This window comes from Tenrec ecaudatus, chromosome 12 (genome assembly GCF_050624435.1).
Source record: "Tenrec ecaudatus isolate mTenEca1 chromosome 12, mTenEca1.hap1, whole genome shotgun sequence".
Taxonomy (NCBI): domain Eukaryota; kingdom Metazoa; phylum Chordata; class Mammalia; order Afrosoricida; family Tenrecidae; genus Tenrec; species Tenrec ecaudatus.
In genome coordinates this window covers 252,461-268,866 of record NC_134541.1, presented here as the reverse complement: position 1 = coordinate 268,866, position 16,406 = coordinate 252,461, and the positions used below count along the sequence as shown (strand labels likewise).

At 59.7% G+C, this 16,406-nt stretch overlaps 2 protein-coding genes across 2 annotated transcripts; one reads left to right on the top strand and one right to left on the bottom strand.

Annotated features, from left to right (window-relative positions):
* The first annotated feature begins 8,210 nt into the window (after positions 1-8,210).
* PPDPF (pancreatic progenitor cell differentiation and proliferation factor) lies at positions 8,211-9,417 on the top strand. The gene is made up of 4 exons (XM_075527701.1): positions 8,211-8,361; positions 8,565-8,637; positions 8,836-8,913; positions 9,033-9,417. The coding sequence occupies exons 2-4, from the start codon at positions 8,583-8,585 to the stop codon at positions 9,218-9,220; spliced, it is 321 nt and encodes a 106-aa protein (XP_075383816.1). The 5' UTR covers positions 8,211-8,361; positions 8,565-8,582; the 3' UTR covers positions 9,221-9,417.
* Positions 9,418-10,105: 688 nt separating this feature from the next.
* On the bottom strand, positions 10,106-15,267 carry PTK6 (protein tyrosine kinase 6). Its single transcript, XM_075527855.1, has 8 exons — positions 15,047-15,267; positions 13,593-13,714; positions 13,259-13,422; positions 12,311-12,464; positions 11,827-11,988; positions 11,299-11,480; positions 10,497-10,650; positions 10,106-10,293 (listed from the first exon to the last, which is right to left on the bottom strand). The coding sequence occupies exons 1-8, from the start codon at positions 15,265-15,267 to the stop codon at positions 10,106-10,108; spliced, it is 1,347 nt and encodes a 448-aa protein (XP_075383970.1).
* Between the last annotated feature and the right edge of the window lie 1,139 nt (positions 15,268-16,406).

Sequence of the window (16,406 nt, the reverse complement as noted above, 5' to 3'; positions counted from 1 at the left end):
AGATGTTGGTATAAGCAAGGGGCTCCACCCATGACCCAGCTGCTCAAAGCCCCCCACCCCACCAAAGGACCAGAGAGGGTTGAGACTGATGGCTTGGAGAATTCGATGGCGGGCCATGGGGGGTGGGGATTTGCCCAGCTGAGGGCACAGCCTGCTCCCACAGGCTCCCGTGACCGCCAAACAGATCACCCAGTGAAGGTGCAGACTGGGGAGTCAGACTCTCACAGCCAGTCCTGGACACAGACACCCCACTCCCAGCCCATGGACCAGCCATCCCACCAACCCAGCATCCTCCCCGATGGACCCAGCACTCTTCCTGTGGTCCTAGACCCTCCCCGTGGGGCCAGCACCCTCTCTGTGGATGCAATCTCCTCTGCCCCTGGGTCCCCTTGGCCAGGTGGTGGCTATGACATGTCTGCACCTGGTGAGGTTCTGTGAGATCCATCCTCTCTCCCCGGCTACCACCACCCTTCCGTCAGAATCAACCCTGGTCCCAGGGCCCCCTGCTCCCTGAGACTCACCTACAGAGAACAGGGTACCCCCCTGTGGTGGAGGGGCCAGGGAGCCCATCCTGCCCAACCTGAAGCAGACTGGCCCTTGGTCAGGGACCATCTAGGGTTGGAGGGATCCAAGGGTTGGGTCCTTGTTTTCTGGCACTTGGGAAAGATGGTGGCCGATATGTGGGCCCTGTGGAGCGTGGGACTGCTGCTGCTGCCCCCTGGTGTCCACCCACCGAATGTGACCTTTAGCCTGTGGCATGGATCATATGCCAGGGTCCTGGATGCCTTGTCCTGTACAGCCCAGTGGAGCCCGACCCTCCTCACGACACCCCTCGACTCTCCTTGGCTCTGCTCTACCCACCCCAGGGCTGTAAGGACCCCCGGAGAGCACCTTAAAAGAATACATGCCCCGCCCAGTGCTTTGGAGTACTCAGGAACCAGAGGAGTCTTCCTCAGAAGCTGGAAAAAAATCTGGAACCATGAAGAAAACTCCTCTCTGGAACTGAATGTTAAAGGGAGCCTGTGAGCAGGCTGAGATGCTTGCTAGGTGACCACCTGCATCTACTTGTTGAGTGGAAGTGGCAGAAATGCAGGGATAAATGGCTCGGGGAGCCTCGCCTTTTGAGTTCTCAGGTCTCTTGCTTTCTGGTGGTCGGACCAGCGTGCAGCTGCCTTAGCAGTGCCCTGCTTCAGCTGGCAAGGCAGACTTCCTACAAGACATCCCCAAGGAGAAGCCTCATGGACCTACCCCGATGCATCCCTGAATGCTGGAGCAGCCATGTGGAGATCCCTGTCAGCGCTGAAATGCTTACACATTCACTGACTTGGCTTTCCTTCTGCAGTCAACATCATAGTGTGCTTTTGTGAGATGGAGGAGAACTTTGTGGATTGGTGTCGGACATATGGGCTAATGTTGGATTTGTGGGCTTGGGCAGCACGGGGTTGGGATGTTTTCTTGGTGTGCACTTAGGCTTTATAGAAACTCTCTCTTATACACGAGTTTCTGTGGATTTATTTCTCTAAAGTACCCAGACCAATACAGTCACATTCCACTGAGTTAGAGACAGTCTCAGTTCCACAGGGTTAGACACCACAGCACCTCCCTGGTGAGGCAGGAACCAGGTAGGGCAGGCGTTCAGGTCAGATAGGTGCACCGCAGGGAGCCTGTCCCCAAAGCCACTACAAACGAGGTGGAGGAGAAAGTGACACATTGGCATGTGTGCCCCTGTGTGTGTTCTCAGTGCCAAAATCCATCACCACAAAACAAGAAGAAACATGACTTAGCAGGGTCCCTGTGGGGAAACGGAGGCCCCGCCCACAGCCACTTGCTCAAGGAGCACTGCAGGAGGCCCCCCAGCACCCTAGAACAATGTGGTGGCTGAGGCAAGGGGTGACTGAGGGTGAGCCCCAATCCCTGCTTCCCTTCACCCCGCAGTGGCAGCTCTGAAAGGCTAAGGAAGGGCCCAGGCTCCAGTGCGATTTGGAGAGGGGGCGGCCTGTGAGGCAGGGTGGCAGCTGCAGTCGGAGGGGCGGGGGCTGGGTGAGAGTTCAAATGACCAGCACTCTGCGCACTGCTGATGCCACTACCCAGGAGCCAGGAATTAAAAATAGCCCCTGCCCAAGGGCTCTGCATGGTACCTGCTTGCTGAGGCTAGGCGAGGGTCATGACCGCTGTTACTGTGGAGGGTGGGATGACCAAGGACGAGGTGGGCTGGCAGCAGAGGGTGGATGCAGGCAGCCTGGGGAGCCCTCCCTGACTCACACAAGGATCCAGGCCCTGCCCCCACTCCTGGAACTCCTGGACCTTGTGTCTGAGTCTCTCCTGCCTGGGCCAAGCCACTGCCTGATCCAGCTGGCCAGCTCCTGAGTCAGGCATGTCCTGGGCAGGCTGCTGGCAAGATCCGTTTGGCCAGTGGAGTGGCCACTGACAGTGGGGAAGGGCAAGACAGGCAGTGACCACATCTGGGAGGCTTCCCATGGCTGCTCCTGCAGGCCAGTAGGGTCATCTGGAGACCACCAGACATACACAGTCATGACACTAAGTGGCAGTCCCAGAGACCCGGGGCCACAGGTGGGACCAGTACCCAAGGCCCCGAAGATGAATGTCTAGCCCAAGGCTACACAGTAGGGCAGAGCTTGGAGTGGACAATTAGGGGACCTGAGTGACACTTCTGGACACAAGCAGGGCTCCCAGTGTGGCTATCAGGCTGGGCTCCTCAGCAGGCCCCAGGTGACACTCCTGGCCCGCTGAGTCAGTTCCTGAGACAGCTAGGCTAGTGGTAGGCCTAGGGGATCCAGGGTCAGGGGGAGCCACAAAAGGGTCCCATCTTGCTCTCAGTCAGAGGGCTGGAGTCTGAGCATAAAAGTTTGTCAGACTAAGACCAGTCCCCTATCTCCCTGCCCCCTTGGCGCTCAGCTTCAAGAGTGGGTACCTTAGGGGCAGGGTGGGAAGCAAGGCCTGCCCACACAGCCCTCTTCCACCAAGCTGTTTGGAGAGACACTGCACCCACTCTCTGGCTGTCTGGGGTTTCACAGCCTTAGGAAAGAGGACCCAGCTAAAATTAACGTGATCAAGCCGACAGACTAGAAATAAACTGCTTCTCATTGGCTGTCTGTGATGTCACGGTCATGACGAGCGACCAGTGAGGTCCTCGGGTGCCAGCGGGGGGGGGGGGGGGGGGCCGGGTGGGGCGCGCTTGCTTGCATGGGCCCAGGTTCGTGAGAGTCGCCCTGGGAGCCTTTTCTGGCAGACCAGGTCTGGGGTACCCCGTGCAAAGGGAACACCCCTGGAGGGGGTCAATTAAATGGTCTCCGTGGCAACAGGCAAGCTCAGTGGGGGGGGAGGAAGGGCGTTGCCCTAGAAAAGCAAGATTAAGTGCCCCAAACCAGAGGTGAGGAGCAGGGTGGAGGGCGGACCAGGGCCCTGGGGTCCATACTTAAGGTGGTGTGTCGCCCTCACGGTCCCTGGCACATGGCTGGGCGCAGGTTGCTCAGAGAGTTCCTGCACCTGCAGTAGCAGGGCGGAAGGGAGCCGTTGCTATGGAGACAGACCGCTCCCTGGGGCATCCGCGGAGCCCTAGGGATGAGTCTCAGGAACCAGCTTGGTAGGCCTAGCCCAAGGGTCTGCCCACCTGGCCAATGGCAGAGCTACCCCGGCCCCAAGCTGAAAGGGCGGGGCGTCCCAGAAGCGGGGTGTCCCAGAGGCGGGGCTCAGGTCTTCCTTGGCCCCGCCCACCCCACCCCACCTCAAGTTCCCTGAGGCTCCAGGGGCAGGATCTCCAGGTTGAGAAATTGCCCTGGGGCTGACAACTCCTTAGCAACTCGGCCCTCGGGCCTTCAGCCCTGCTCTCCTTGCTAGTGGCCTTCAATCTGTTGGTTCTCTCGGAGACTCTAGTCGGAGGAAACACAGTGCTTCTCAGGATCTTCCCTATAGCTGAGCCCATCCTGCAGCCACTGTGTCCATCTGTCCTGCTGGAGCCCTCCTCCTTTTGCCTGCCCCCGGGCCTTACCAAACATGAGCGTGCCCGAGTGCAGAAGAGATCTCGCCAAACTCGCCTTTTTAAAGAGCTATCTGGCCCAGCTTCTTTCAGCAGGCTGCCTCTGCCTGCCTCAGCAGGGCCCTCCTGGGCATGCAGGCAGATCATCGTCCTCCCCATGGGGACCCCTCCCCACATGGCCAGGGGCAGGGAGACTGACCGGGCAATGTAGCCCTGTGGAACATAGCACGATTCTGTACCCGGGGTGGCGATGACGGAGTCAACTCCGTGCCAACTGGCTTAGCTGGTTCGTTTCCGGTGACCAACAGGCGTCCAGGCTTGACTCTCCTTACTCACTATGCTTAGCTTTTCCTCCCATGTGCATCTCCTCTTCTCCCCAACGCCTACTGCTGTCAGGCAAGCTACAATTGGCTTCCAAGTGTGAAAATGTGCCGCTCCCAGCTTGCATGCTGGGCGAAACAAGATTCTTTGTACTCTCTTCCCCTCACGAATATGGACTCTGTAGGAATTGGGTCCAAGTTTACCTTTAACACAAGCCTCCAGAAAGTCAAGATGGGTCTTGCTTCATGACAACCAAGCTCTCCCACACACACTGAGTCCTTTCCTGTTGTCTTTGTCTGTCATCTCCCCTTCTTGGCTTCCCAGGACGTCTGATCTGTAACGCATGAGCCTTGAGGCTTCCTTTGCATCTTCTGGGAAACCTTGTGAGGCAACAGGCAGATGTTGCCGCCTAGCCTGCAGGGAGATCAACAACCACCAATTTGGAATTTGGATATGATGGGAACAAGTTCACCATAGGTGGCCTTTCACTGGGAATTTGCAGTAGTCATGGAAAGACCTCCTCTCTCCTCCTCCGTGCCTGATGCTCCATGGATGTCGGGCCCCCCATTCTATCTTCAAGAGCAGCTCAACCTGGGCAGAGGAGAGGCAGAAAGAGAGCTACAAGGGCAGCCAATGGGAGCCCAGGGGCCACAGAGTGAGCCTGAGCCCCAGTCAGCATTTCTCTCTTGCCATTCTTGGGAGTTCAAGACCGGGCTCACCTGATATTTTCTAAGGCTGCTATTCGAGATCCACTTCCTGTACTTCCACTTCTCTTTGCAACATCCTCCTTAACTTCTGTCTGCTTCCTTCTCACCTGTCTTCTACTTCCTGCTTCCTTCTCTGAATCACACGTGTTCATCTGTGGGCATTGAGTCTTGCTCTATCTTGTCCCCTCCATTCCAAACCAAATCACATCAAATCGGATTGGCCTGTGGGAAGCACCTAGCATCCATCAGAGTGGTTTAACATGGCTACATGGGCAAAGTCAAAAACCAAGGCCTCGGCTGGCACCAGAGTAGGCGCTGGCATTGGTTCATGTGCACTGGGCATAAGAGCCCTCAAGAGCAGCCACCCAAGAGCATCTGACTGTGCTGTGACTCCCGCCCTCATGGTCGGCGGCCCCTCAGGTCCACAATGGGCGAGAATGAGGAGCTCTTATCCACTTGTAGCACTCAGCCATGACAAGCCCGTCAGAGGCCTTCAAAGAATCATCGCCTTCAGTAGGATTCTTTTTCTTCTTTCCAAGCCTGTCACCAAACTCCTGGCAGCAAAGGACTGGTGTGAGGGGAGCGGAGGAGACTTCAGAAACAAGCAGCTCCCGTGCTGCCTTCAGCTGATGGCACTCACAGGCTGACTTGCCACTTATTGAAAACAGACCAACGTGCCAGGTTCCACCCAAAGTCCTCCTCCCTTCCCCCTCTGTAACCACCACACTGCACACCCACTCATGTGCTCTCATTGGTCATTTTCCTCCCCCTCACCTTCTTCATGGGAAGGATCGGGCTTTAGCCAACAAACTTCCATCTCACCCCTCTCTGCCCTCGACCTAATCCTCTGGGCACTGGCCTTCTGGTCCGCCTGCATAAAGAGATGTGAAAAGCTGACTCACTAGTAAGGGAAGGGATGACTTAATTCTCACACTTATACAGTTCTACTAAGAAAGAGTTCTTTTTTTCTTCTAAGTATTTTCTTGTGTAAGTCTCCAATATTCTTGGCTTTGCTGGGTTTCCAGAACAAGCGCTTCCATTCATTCTTGTGGCTCCTGCCCAGCAACTTCCACTAGTGGACAGAGGACATCATGCTGGTGGCTACTTCAAAGGGAGCGGAGTAAGCTGCAGCGAATCCCTGCAGGCCAAGGAACATATAGTGGCATCCTTTGGTGACAACCTTTCCAACATTCTTGCCGTACTTCTTCAGCTTCTGCCGGAACTTTTTCTGGGGCTTCTCCTGGGGCGCCGGCTCCTCCAGCGGCTCCTAGCGCTCCTGGAGGAAGGCGCCCCGGGGACGCTCGTCCAGCTGGCCGCTGCCGCCTCGTCCTCGTCCCCGCACTCCAGGTACTTCGGAGCCGGGCTCCCACGGCCATGACCCCAGCGACTGTCCAGCAAAGTGAGCACTGCGGAGACACTGCAACCTTTGCTCGGGCGCCGCAAGTAAACTTTTGCTGAGGATCATCCAATGACGATTGCAGCAGTACTTTGACAGGCAGCTGCCAGAGGTTCAGGCCAGGATCAGAAGAGGACGTGGAACAAGGGCTATGATATCATTGCTGATATGAGATGGATTCTTGGCTGAAGGCAGAAAATACCAGAAAGATGTCTATTTGTGTTTTATTGATTTTGCCAAGGCATTCGACTGTGTGGATCACAACAAACTGTGGATAACCTTGAAAAGAATGGGAATTCCAGGACACTTCGCTGTGCTCATGTGGAAGCTTTAAATGAACCAAGAGACAGTTGTGAGTACAGACAGAACAAGGGCACACTGCATGGTTTAGAATCAGGACATGTGGGCATCAGGGTTGCATCCTCTCACCAGACGTATTCCATCTGGATGCCGAGCAAATCATCAGAGAGGCTGGCTTGTATCAAGAAGACTGTGGCATCAGGATTGGAGGAAGGCTTATTAACAACCTGTCGTATGCAGATGACACAACCTTGTTTGCTGAGAGTGAAGATTTGCTGATGAAAATCTAGGGCGGCAGCCTTCGGCATGGACTGCGACTCAATGTAAGGAAGACCAAAATCCTCACAACTGAACCGACAGGTAACGATGTCATGGTCAGTGGAGAAGAGGTTGAAGTTGTCCAGCATTTTGTCTTGCTTGGATCCGCAGTCAATGCTCATGGAAGCAGCAGTCAAGAGATAAAAAAATGGGTTGTGTTAGGTAAATCTGCTGCACAAGACCTCTTTATATTATTGAAAAGCAAAGATGTCGCTCTTGGGACTAAGGTATACTTTACCCAAGCCGTGGCATTTTTCAACTGCCTGATATGCATGTGAAAGTTGGACACTGAATTAGAAAGGCCAAAGATTAATAGATGCATTTGGTTTGTGGTGCTGGTGAAGAATATTGAAAGTGACATGGACCGCCAAAAGGACACCAATCTGCCCTGGAGAAGGTCAAGCAGAAGACACCTTAGAGGCAAGGATGGCAAAACTTCATCTTACAGACTTTGGACATGTCAGGAGAGACCAGTCCCTGGACAAGGACATCATGTTTGGTAACGTAGAGGGCCGGCAAAAAGGAGGAAGCCCCCCAAGGAGATGGACTGACACAGTGGCTGCAGCATGGCGCAGGACAGGGAAGTAGTTCGTTCTGTCATGGCCCACTGGACGCCACTTAACAACAGGGAAGGAAGTCAGACCTTGCAAACAGACAAGAGCTTGGGCGGGCGCCAGGTTCTGGGGCCTCGCCCCAAACAGGGCGTCTCCACGTAGGGAAGCAGGGAGCGGTGCAACAACGCTCCTACAGTTACGTTTCCCGCCGCTCGCCGTCACCCCAGGAGAGGAGTGCATGCTGGGGCTGGTGCAAGGCGAGGGGGCGCCCTGGGGTGCCCGCGCGGCCATGCTAATAACTGAGGGGACGCGCAGGCGCCGAATGCGGCGGGTCTGGAGGACCCGAGCAGCTGGTCCCGCGGCCTTAAGACCGGAAGAGCTCCTAGCAACGCGGACCCCGGCCAAGCCCAGAGCAGCTTAGCGGGTCGGCCCTCGTCGCTCCGCGGCCCTCGGCTGCACCTCCAGCCAAGCTGAACCAGGGCTGCCGGGCGAGGGGCGGTCCGGAAAAGAGGCCGCGCCAGGCGAGGGGCGGAGCCAGCCAGGCGAGGGGCGGGTCTAGCCTACGGGCGTGACCTCCAAGCCCCGCCCACCGCGGCGTGTTCCAGGCGCCCGGCACATAAACAGGCGCATTTGCGCGTGCGCACAGCCTGCCGCGCGCGTCGCGGGCGTGGAGCGGCCTCCGCGCCAATGGGTTCCGTGGCTTAGTCCCTCGTCCCCGCGCCTCGCCACTCGAGATCGCGCGCCGAGGCCCCGAGGGTCGCCGCCGAGGTGAGGCCGGGCGGGGCGGGGCGTCCTCCAGGACCGGGCCGGCCGTGGCGTGGGTGGATCGGGGCCGGCGGGCGGCGGGCGGCGGGCTCGGGCCGACTGGGGTTGAGACGGGGCGGCGGGTGCACAGAGCGCCTTTGTTCCGCCCGGGGCCCCGTCCGACTCTGCCGTCTCCGGGCGCGCCTGTGACCGAGCCCCGTGTGCAGGTCTCCTTCCGCGGGAGCATGGCGGCCATCCCCTCCAGCGGCTCGCTCGTGGCCACCCACGACTACTACCGGCGTGAGTAGGACCCCGTGTCTGCTTGCGCGACCCGTCCCACTGGCCCTACAGCCTACGGTCTCCCAGTGACCCCTGCCGGACTGGGCGTCTGGCTAAGGACACCCCCTCCCAGCACCGCCCCCTTCCTGTTACTAAAACCACGGTGGGTGGGGCTGCTGGCAGAGGCCCCTGCTCTGCTGACCAGCCTCTCCTCCCCAGGTCGCCTGGGGTCCACTTCCAGTAACAGCTCCAGTGGAAGTGCTGAGTTCCCTGGGGAAGCCATCCCCCACCCCCCGGGTGAGTACAGTCACTCCTGGGGGAGTGGTGGGAGGGGCGCAGTGAGAGGGGTGGGCTGTGGAGGGGGGACACTGGGGCAGGGCCCTGCAGCCACCGTCTGATTCCACTTGTGTCTCCAGGACTTCCCAAGGCTGACCCTGGCCATTGGTGGGCCAGCTTCTTCTTCGGGAAGGCTGCTGCTCCATTCATGGCCCCGGTGTTGGAGTCTCCAGAGCACCCAGGGCCCCCGCAGGCCTGTGACCTGGCAAAGGATGCCATGGGGAAGCCCCCTAGCAGCCCAGCCTCCCCAGCACCAGGCCCCTCTTGATCAGCCAGCAGCACCACCAGCAGGGCCCCTCCTGCCCACCCCATAGACTAGGCAGGCTACAGTCGGAGAAGTGCCAGGTTCTTTTTATAGAAAAAAGAAAACACCCAAAAGAAGCTGAGAGAACCCCCTCTGTACTATCGATCACAACACCCGCAGCCCGCGCCAAGCACCGTGTGGGAGTAAACACAAAACCACTAGCTGCCTGAGACCTGTTCCTGTGTGTATGTGCACACGTGTGTTTATACTTGTGAGTGTGTTTGTAGGTGTGCATGCACTCGCACTTGGCGCTGTGGAGGGGTGGGTATATTTACACAGGTAGGTGATGGGGTGTTTGTAGAACCATCACCATGGGGCCTGTCCAGGTGCAGAGTGGGGTGCATCAGGGCTTCACTCCCACTCCCAGGCTGTTCCTCAAATGGGCTGGGAGTGCTCCTAAGGGTGACCCCAGCCCCAGTCTGCCTACAAGTGTCCGGGCAAGACTCAAAGCAACCCTGGTGACTGAAGGCAGCAGGCCCCACCATGTGATCCTCAGGATCCCATAAGAGGGGCCTGGTATAGTGTTCATGCCCCACACCGTCCAGGCCAAGAAGGCAGGCTGGCCTCTGGTGACGGGCAGGGTGAGCTGCCACTGTGGCCAAGCATGGGTCTGCTGCTCTCCGAGGGTCCAGCTGTCCTGTGCCTGCAGTGTCAGAGTTGCTGGGGAGGGCAGGCATGTCCAGGAACTGGCTGTCCGGAGCAAAGCACAGCACTGATTCACTCATGGCCTGAGCACCCCAGAACTGGCAGGTCTATGGCTCCTGCCACCTCTGACCAAGTGGCCATGCCCTCTGGTCCTGGTCCTGGCTGCCGGCCCCAGCCAGGGCACAGGGCCAGAGTGCCACATGCTCAGAGCAGGTTCTCGTAGCTGGTGAAGCTGAAGAGCTTCTCAGTCAGGGCCTTGAAGCAGGGTCTGTACTCAGGCTCTCGCTGCCAGCACGCCAGCATCAGCTTGTGCACAGAGGGCGGGCACTCCTGGGGGCAGGGCATGCGGTAGCCTGCGTCCACCTTCTGGAATGCCTCGTGGTTGGACATGCCTGTGGACGGGAGGGACTGGGTTGACTCACCTGCACCCCTGCTCTATCTGCTGCCGATTGGCACCCCTGGAGAGGGTTTGTGTCTTCTGTGGGCCCTGAAGCCTGGGGACAGGCGTGGGTGCTCCTGGATGCTCAGCCAGACCACCTCGGTCATCACGTCTGGCCACCCTCCCTGCCCACCATCAGGGCACCATGGCCAGTACCTGCATAGGGGATCTGGCCCCTGCTGAAAATCTCATGGAGGAGAACTCCGAAGGACCAGACGTCTGACTTGGAGGAGTAGTGCCCCAGGGAGAGCGCTTCGGGAGCCGTCCACTTATAGGGGATGGTGTGGTTACGGGACAGGTAGATGTCCTCCTGCAGGCAGCATATGCCCAGGTCACCCCAATGGCCCTGTGCACCTCAAGCGCTGCCTACTGAGGCCTGGGGTATTCTGCAGTGGGGGTAGGGAAGGTGACTCCCGGGCCAGAGATGAGCCTACAGCAGCTCACCAACCACAACCCCTTCAGACAAGTGGTCAGAAGCTCTGACCCTGGTCCACTGTCACATGCTGCCCAGTATGGCCACACTGCGTGGCTGTGCATGGCAAGCCTGGCCTGCTCAAGAGGAAATCGTCCATGCCTGGGCAGGCCTCAAAATCCACCCCAATGAAGCCACTTCTGGCTGAATGGAGGCAGCGGGCCTGGAGACCCCTGCTTCTGGGTGCAGACTTCGCCTGCTGTGCCCTGCCTTTGCCAGGAGCAGCCAGCACCGGAGCCGGGGGGCGTGAAGGGCTGAAGGAAGGAGGGGTTACATGTGGTAAGCCCATCACCAAGGGCTAGGGCCCACTGCATCCTGGCCCCACTGAGCCCCCAGCTGAATCACTCCTTTACCTGGGCCTCCCACCCTGCACACCCAGTGATCTCACCTCCCAACTGAGCCCCTGCCCTTTCCCAGAACCCCTGGGGGCCCCACCACCCTTAGTAGCTCAGCGCTGCACATACCAAGTACCCCCCCAGGCCCCACCTTCATGAGCCTGGCCAGTCCAAAGTCCCCCACTTTGCAGATGTTGTGGTCCCCCACAAGGATGTTTCTGGCAGCCAGGTCCCGGTGGATGTAATTCTGTGACTCCAGGTAGCACATGCCTTCTGCCACCTGAGACGCGATGTCCACCAGCTCCGAGACAGGGAGAGCCTTCGGGTCAGAGTCTGCAGGACAAGAGGGGAGGGGGACTCAGCTGGGCTTTGGCACTTGGGCATCCTCAGTACCGCTGGCATTACTGAAAACCATCCCAGCCTCCTTTCCAAGGCCATGCAACAACCGGGGGACAGGCTCAGGGTGCCCACGTGTGTCAGGTGAGAAGCTGCACAGTTCCCAGAGGTGGTTACGTGTATGGTACACAGGTGCATACATCCCCAGGTACACACCTCCATGTCACCACCCTACAATACACATTCTTCCCATGTCATTGGCACGTGACTTGTTCACACACATGGGCCTCACGGGTGGAGGCTCTGGCTGCAGCACCCCCTGCCCCACAGGGCTTTCCCTCACCCCGCAGCAGCTCCAGCAGGTTCCCCTTGGGCATGAGCTCTGTGATAATGTACACCGGGTCCCCCACAGATGCCACTGCGTACAGGGCCAGGATGTGCTTGTGCCGCAGCTTCTTCATGGCCTGTATCTCCGCCTGGAACGCATGCTGGTGCAGGAGGTCATCTGTGGACGGAGGCCTTGGTGGGTGCAAGCGGGACCCTGACCCTTGGCCCCAAGGGGCACAGGCCCAGTCAGCAGCCCACTACACACTAGCCGCTGTGGCAAGCCCAGCCCTACCTGGTGCTGGCAGGTGCCTAGGCCACTCATCATGCCCTGGGGTCCCCACCACCATACCCCTCCAGCCAGGGCAGGCCCTCCATATACTCCCAGCTCTCCTGTGCCTCAAAGGTTCAGCGTCCCTTTAAGATCCCTGTGTTTAGGGCATACTTCAGTGTGACGGGGAGGTCTCGAGGTGGGCTTGGGTGGCCCTCCTCAGCCCACTCACCTCGGGCGATCACCTTGATGGCCACTCGGACCTGCTCTTTCCAGAGCCCTTCAAAGACATCCCCGAAGTAGCCAGAGCCCAGCTTCCGGCAGAGTGTGAACTCTTCCCTGGGCTGCTCCCAGTCATCACAGTGCGGCAGTGGCTTGGGCTCATGCTGTGCAGGGGAGGGGGGCAGGCAGGGATGAGGGGTGTCGGGGCTGGCCCACCCAGGGACAGCAGGCACACGGCAGGGAGTGGGACCCCACACAGGCTTGCAAAGGGCCTGCTCAGAAGCCCCCAGGGCCGGTGGCTTCCCAGCAGAAGGTTTGAGCAGCCAGCTCCTAGGCACTGCCCGTCCCGAAGGCCCCTGCTGTGAACCTTGTCTACCCACATCCAGCTCCTCAGGAGAGGAGGCGTGGTGGCGTAGTGGGTACATGTTGGGCTGCTGACCATAAGGTTAGCAGTTTGAAACCACCAGCCTCTCTGAGGGAGAGGAAACAGCTTTCTACTCCCATAAAGAGGTACAGTCTTGGAGACCCACAGGACAGTTCTACCCTGCCTTATAGGGTCACTTGAGTGCATGGAGTTTGGCATTTGGTTAACTGGGATACCGTGGTCCCAGTCCTGAGAGCCGCCAAACCCCAGGCAAGGGGGCCTGCTGTAGAGGTTCCCACTTCTGCCCCACCGCCCTTGCCACTCAGCCACACTTCTCTGTAGTCTGTCCCAGGCCTTGCCTCCCAGGCCCTTTCAGCACCCTCAGCCCCACCCTCTAGTGCTATGGTCCCTCTGCAAAAGCCACAGCGCACCCCGCACCCTGAAGCCCTTCAAAACCTTCAGGATGCACCCACCCTGCCCACCACCATCCTCCAGCAGGATCCCCTCCCCCCTACCATGAACTCCCTCTGTGAACTCCGGAGTGACCCCTGCAGGGACCATGTCCCACAAGGGGCCACCAGGGGAGGAGCCTACCTTCCAGCAGGGCATGGTGAGGCACAGGCCGTGGGAGAGGCCCTGGCTGCGGTGGTAGTCCACTAGCTCAGCCAGGCTGGGGAATGACACCATCTCATTCAGGTGGAAGCGCCCGTCGGCGCAGCGCCAGATCTTGTAGTGCCTCACGGTCTGCTTGTCCCGGACTGGGGCGGGAATACTGCTGCTGAGCCATGTGGGGCAGTGCCCTCCCCAGCCCAGGTACGCTGCTGTTGATGGACTGGTGGTCCACACCTCCTGGGCTCCCTCCCCAAGCTGCCCTGGGAGTCGGGTGCACCCCGAGGGAAGGCCCAGAAGGCACAGGGCTGGTCTGTACCTGAAAGGACGTAGTCTGCTCCTGACTTCTCACTGACTCGCACCAGGAAGGCCCCCTGCCCGTTGCTATCTGCCTGGAGCCGGTGAAGGGCCTCCGAGCGGGAGATGGAGCCAAAGAACCACCTGATGGACGGGGCCCAGAGTCTGAGCTCAGAGTTCCGACCCCCCAGCTGCCCACACCTGCTCCCCCATACTGGCCCCATGGCCCGAAGGCCTGTTCACTTGCCCACCCTCAACCCCACTGCCCCCCATACTGCTCATTCATCCAGACCCCACACCTCCTCCCCCATCAAGACCTCCATGCCCCACCATGCCTGCTCACTTGCCTATCTCAACCACACACACACACACACACACACACACACACTGCTCACCCACCTCAACCCCACAGCCCCCCATGCCTGCTCGCCTGTCCACCCCAACATCACGGTCCCCCAACCTTATTCACACATCCCAACCCCATATCTGCTCACCCATCCCGACCCATGTTCCCTCCACATCTGCTCACCTGCCTGCCCTGAATGCCCTTTGGTGCCTCCCCTGACCCTCACCCTTCCTCCTGACCTGAAGCCCCTTCCCTATCCTTCACCGGAGAGCCCCCACAGCTTGGACAGGGTGAGCATCCCTGTGCAGCCTTCCAAGACACGCCTCCCCTGACTCCTGCACCCCCATGGGCACTGAAGTCCAGGGTGTGGGCTGCAGGGTAGGCCCTCGTCCCCACCTGCCCCTCCTGAAGCCACTGATGCCATGGGCCCCCTCGTTCCCGAGGCTGGTGTGTCTGTCTGTCCTGCACACCTGCAGACAATGTGGGAACCTCGAGGGTGGCGCTGCAAAGGAGGACACAGCCCTCCCCAGGCCTGTGGGCACCCCACCCAGAGGGGCCTGTGAACACTCAGACGGCCCCCAGCTGACCACCATGCCGGCATCAAGGGGGCAGCTGGCCCATGAAAGGAGGGAGAGTTGGGCTGAGGACAAATGCCTGTAGTGACCTGGAGCCTGCTGCCTCTCCACCCCTGCACCAGAAAGGTAAGTCCCGGGTCCCGCCCCTCTAACTAGGTCGCAAGGCTGGTTTTGGTGGTTGGGAATGGTTCAGCCCCCGCTGGGGACTTCCACCAAGACCGTCAGCTTCACTGGTCCCAGAGGCCCTGGGGCCCCTCAGCTCAGACCACCAAGCAACCTGGATGAACCCCAGAAGGGCCCCCCCACCTCCGAGGCCTCTGCCACCCTCCACATGTGAACAGCAAATCCAGGGCCAAGCCCTCAGGCCAGGCTTGACCCTTTGGCTGAGGAGGGACTGCAGGTCCACCCCAGGCAAGGGCAAGCTGGATACCCCCTGCCTTGCGCAGCTCACACCTCCCAGTTCAGCCCAGCGGTGGGCTGTCCAGGCTCAGCCTTGCCCCACCCTGAGGGGGCCCTAGAGCAACGTCACCCCCACACAAGGCCAGGGACACTCACGGCTCCGACTCCACTGTCTCCTTCTCAGCCAGGTAGTTCTGGGGCACGTAGCCCTGGGCCAGGTCCCTGCCGGCAGCATCCAGCCGTGTAGCCCACCACCAGTCCTCATCCTGCCTACCCACATGGAACAGGTCCCCAGCCCGGAAGCTCAGCTCCTCAGCGGTGCGGGCCTCAAAGTCCCAGAGGCCTACATACAGGCGCACCGGGCCCCAGGACACCATGGTGGGCAGCGCAGGACCGGCTGCCTGGCTGGGCAGAGGCATCGCTGTGCCGTGAGTGCTGGGCGGGTGCTCCCTGACAGGCCCTCTTTGCATAGCTTGGGCAGCCTCCACTTCCTTCAGAGAGGCTGCCAGGCCAGCCCCACCCACTCCAGGCCTCCTGAGGTCACATGGGCCAACACCTGTCTGTGCCCGCCTCCACATGCCTGTTCCCAAGAGCCCAGCCAGGCCCACATAGCCTGCCACTGCCTGGGCCTCTCTTCATGGAAACAGTACTCGCAGGGTGGTCACTGAGTGTCCACCCCTCAGCTGGACCTGATCGGCCACTGCTGAGGGACCTGCCTCAGGGCCTCCAGAGTGGGCAGCTGAGTTTGGGGGATGGGGGAGAGGGTGGGGGTGGCAACAGACAGAGCAGGTAAGGGGCCACAGCAGTCGCCCACCTCACAGGAGGCCCAGCAGGAGTACTACTCTCCTGGTGGCCCTACCCACTGCGGGACATTGGGGGCTCCCTGAGAGCCAGCTGCCTAGGCAGCTCCCCACCAGGATTACCACTAGATTGCCTGGACTGGCCTGAGCCTGAGTCAGCCAGGAACAGAGCCAATGGGGAAGCAGGTGAGACCCTGGGGGGATAACAGGAAGGACATGGTTGGGTGAGGGGGCCCAAGCAGAGGAAGTGCAAGGGAGCCTGAGTGCAGGGGGCCTGGGCCCGGGCCTTCTGCACCTGCCTGCCCGAGCTGGCTGGATGCCAGAGGCTGGCAGCTAGCAGACACACAGCTGGCTGCACAGGTGTGTGGGGGCCAGTCCAGGTTTCCTGGAAGAGACCTCTGGGAGGGTGTGTCCTGGGGTACAGACCCTTGACCAGAGACAGGAGGGACAGGCCAGCAGGGAGCATGTCTGGAAGTGTCCTCAGGGTGAGACCATCCTTCCTCTTCTTCCACCTGGGTGGCCCCCACTCCCAGCAGCTGAATGCAGCCCCTCCACCTGGTCCCAGCTCCCCTTCAATGTCTCACACACCTGCCTGCCCCTCGACCCACTCCCATCCCCTCCTGCCCTAGGGGCAGGGAAGGGCAGGAAGAGGCAGAAGGGAGGCTTCCAGTATGCAAGTTCCCAGTGAACCTACCCCAGGAGCCCAAATGTGGAGC

Coding starts and splice junctions, on each gene's coding strand:
- PPDPF (XM_075527701.1), top strand. CDS start 8,583: ATGGCGGCCATCCCCTCCAGCGGCTCGCTCGTGGCCACCCACGACTAC. Junction 8,638..8,835: donor CACCCACGACTACTACCGGC/GTGAGTAGGACC, acceptor TCTCCTCCCCAG/GTCGCCTGGGGTCCACTTCC. Junction 8,914..9,032: donor AGCCATCCCCCACCCCCCGG/GTGAGTACAGTC, acceptor TTGTGTCTCCAG/GACTTCCCAAGGCTGACCCT.
- PTK6 (XM_075527855.1), bottom strand. CDS start 15,267: ATGGTGTCCTGGGGCCCGGTGCGCCTGTATGTAGGCCTCTGGGACTTT. Junction 13,715..15,046: donor GAGACAGTGGAGTCGGAGCC/GTGAGTGTCCCT, acceptor CCCGTCCATCAG/GTGGTTCTTTGGCTCCATCT. Junction 10,294..10,496: donor GGGCCAGATCCCCTATGCAG/GTACTGGCCATG, acceptor TCCCGTCCACAG/GCATGTCCAACCACGAGGCA.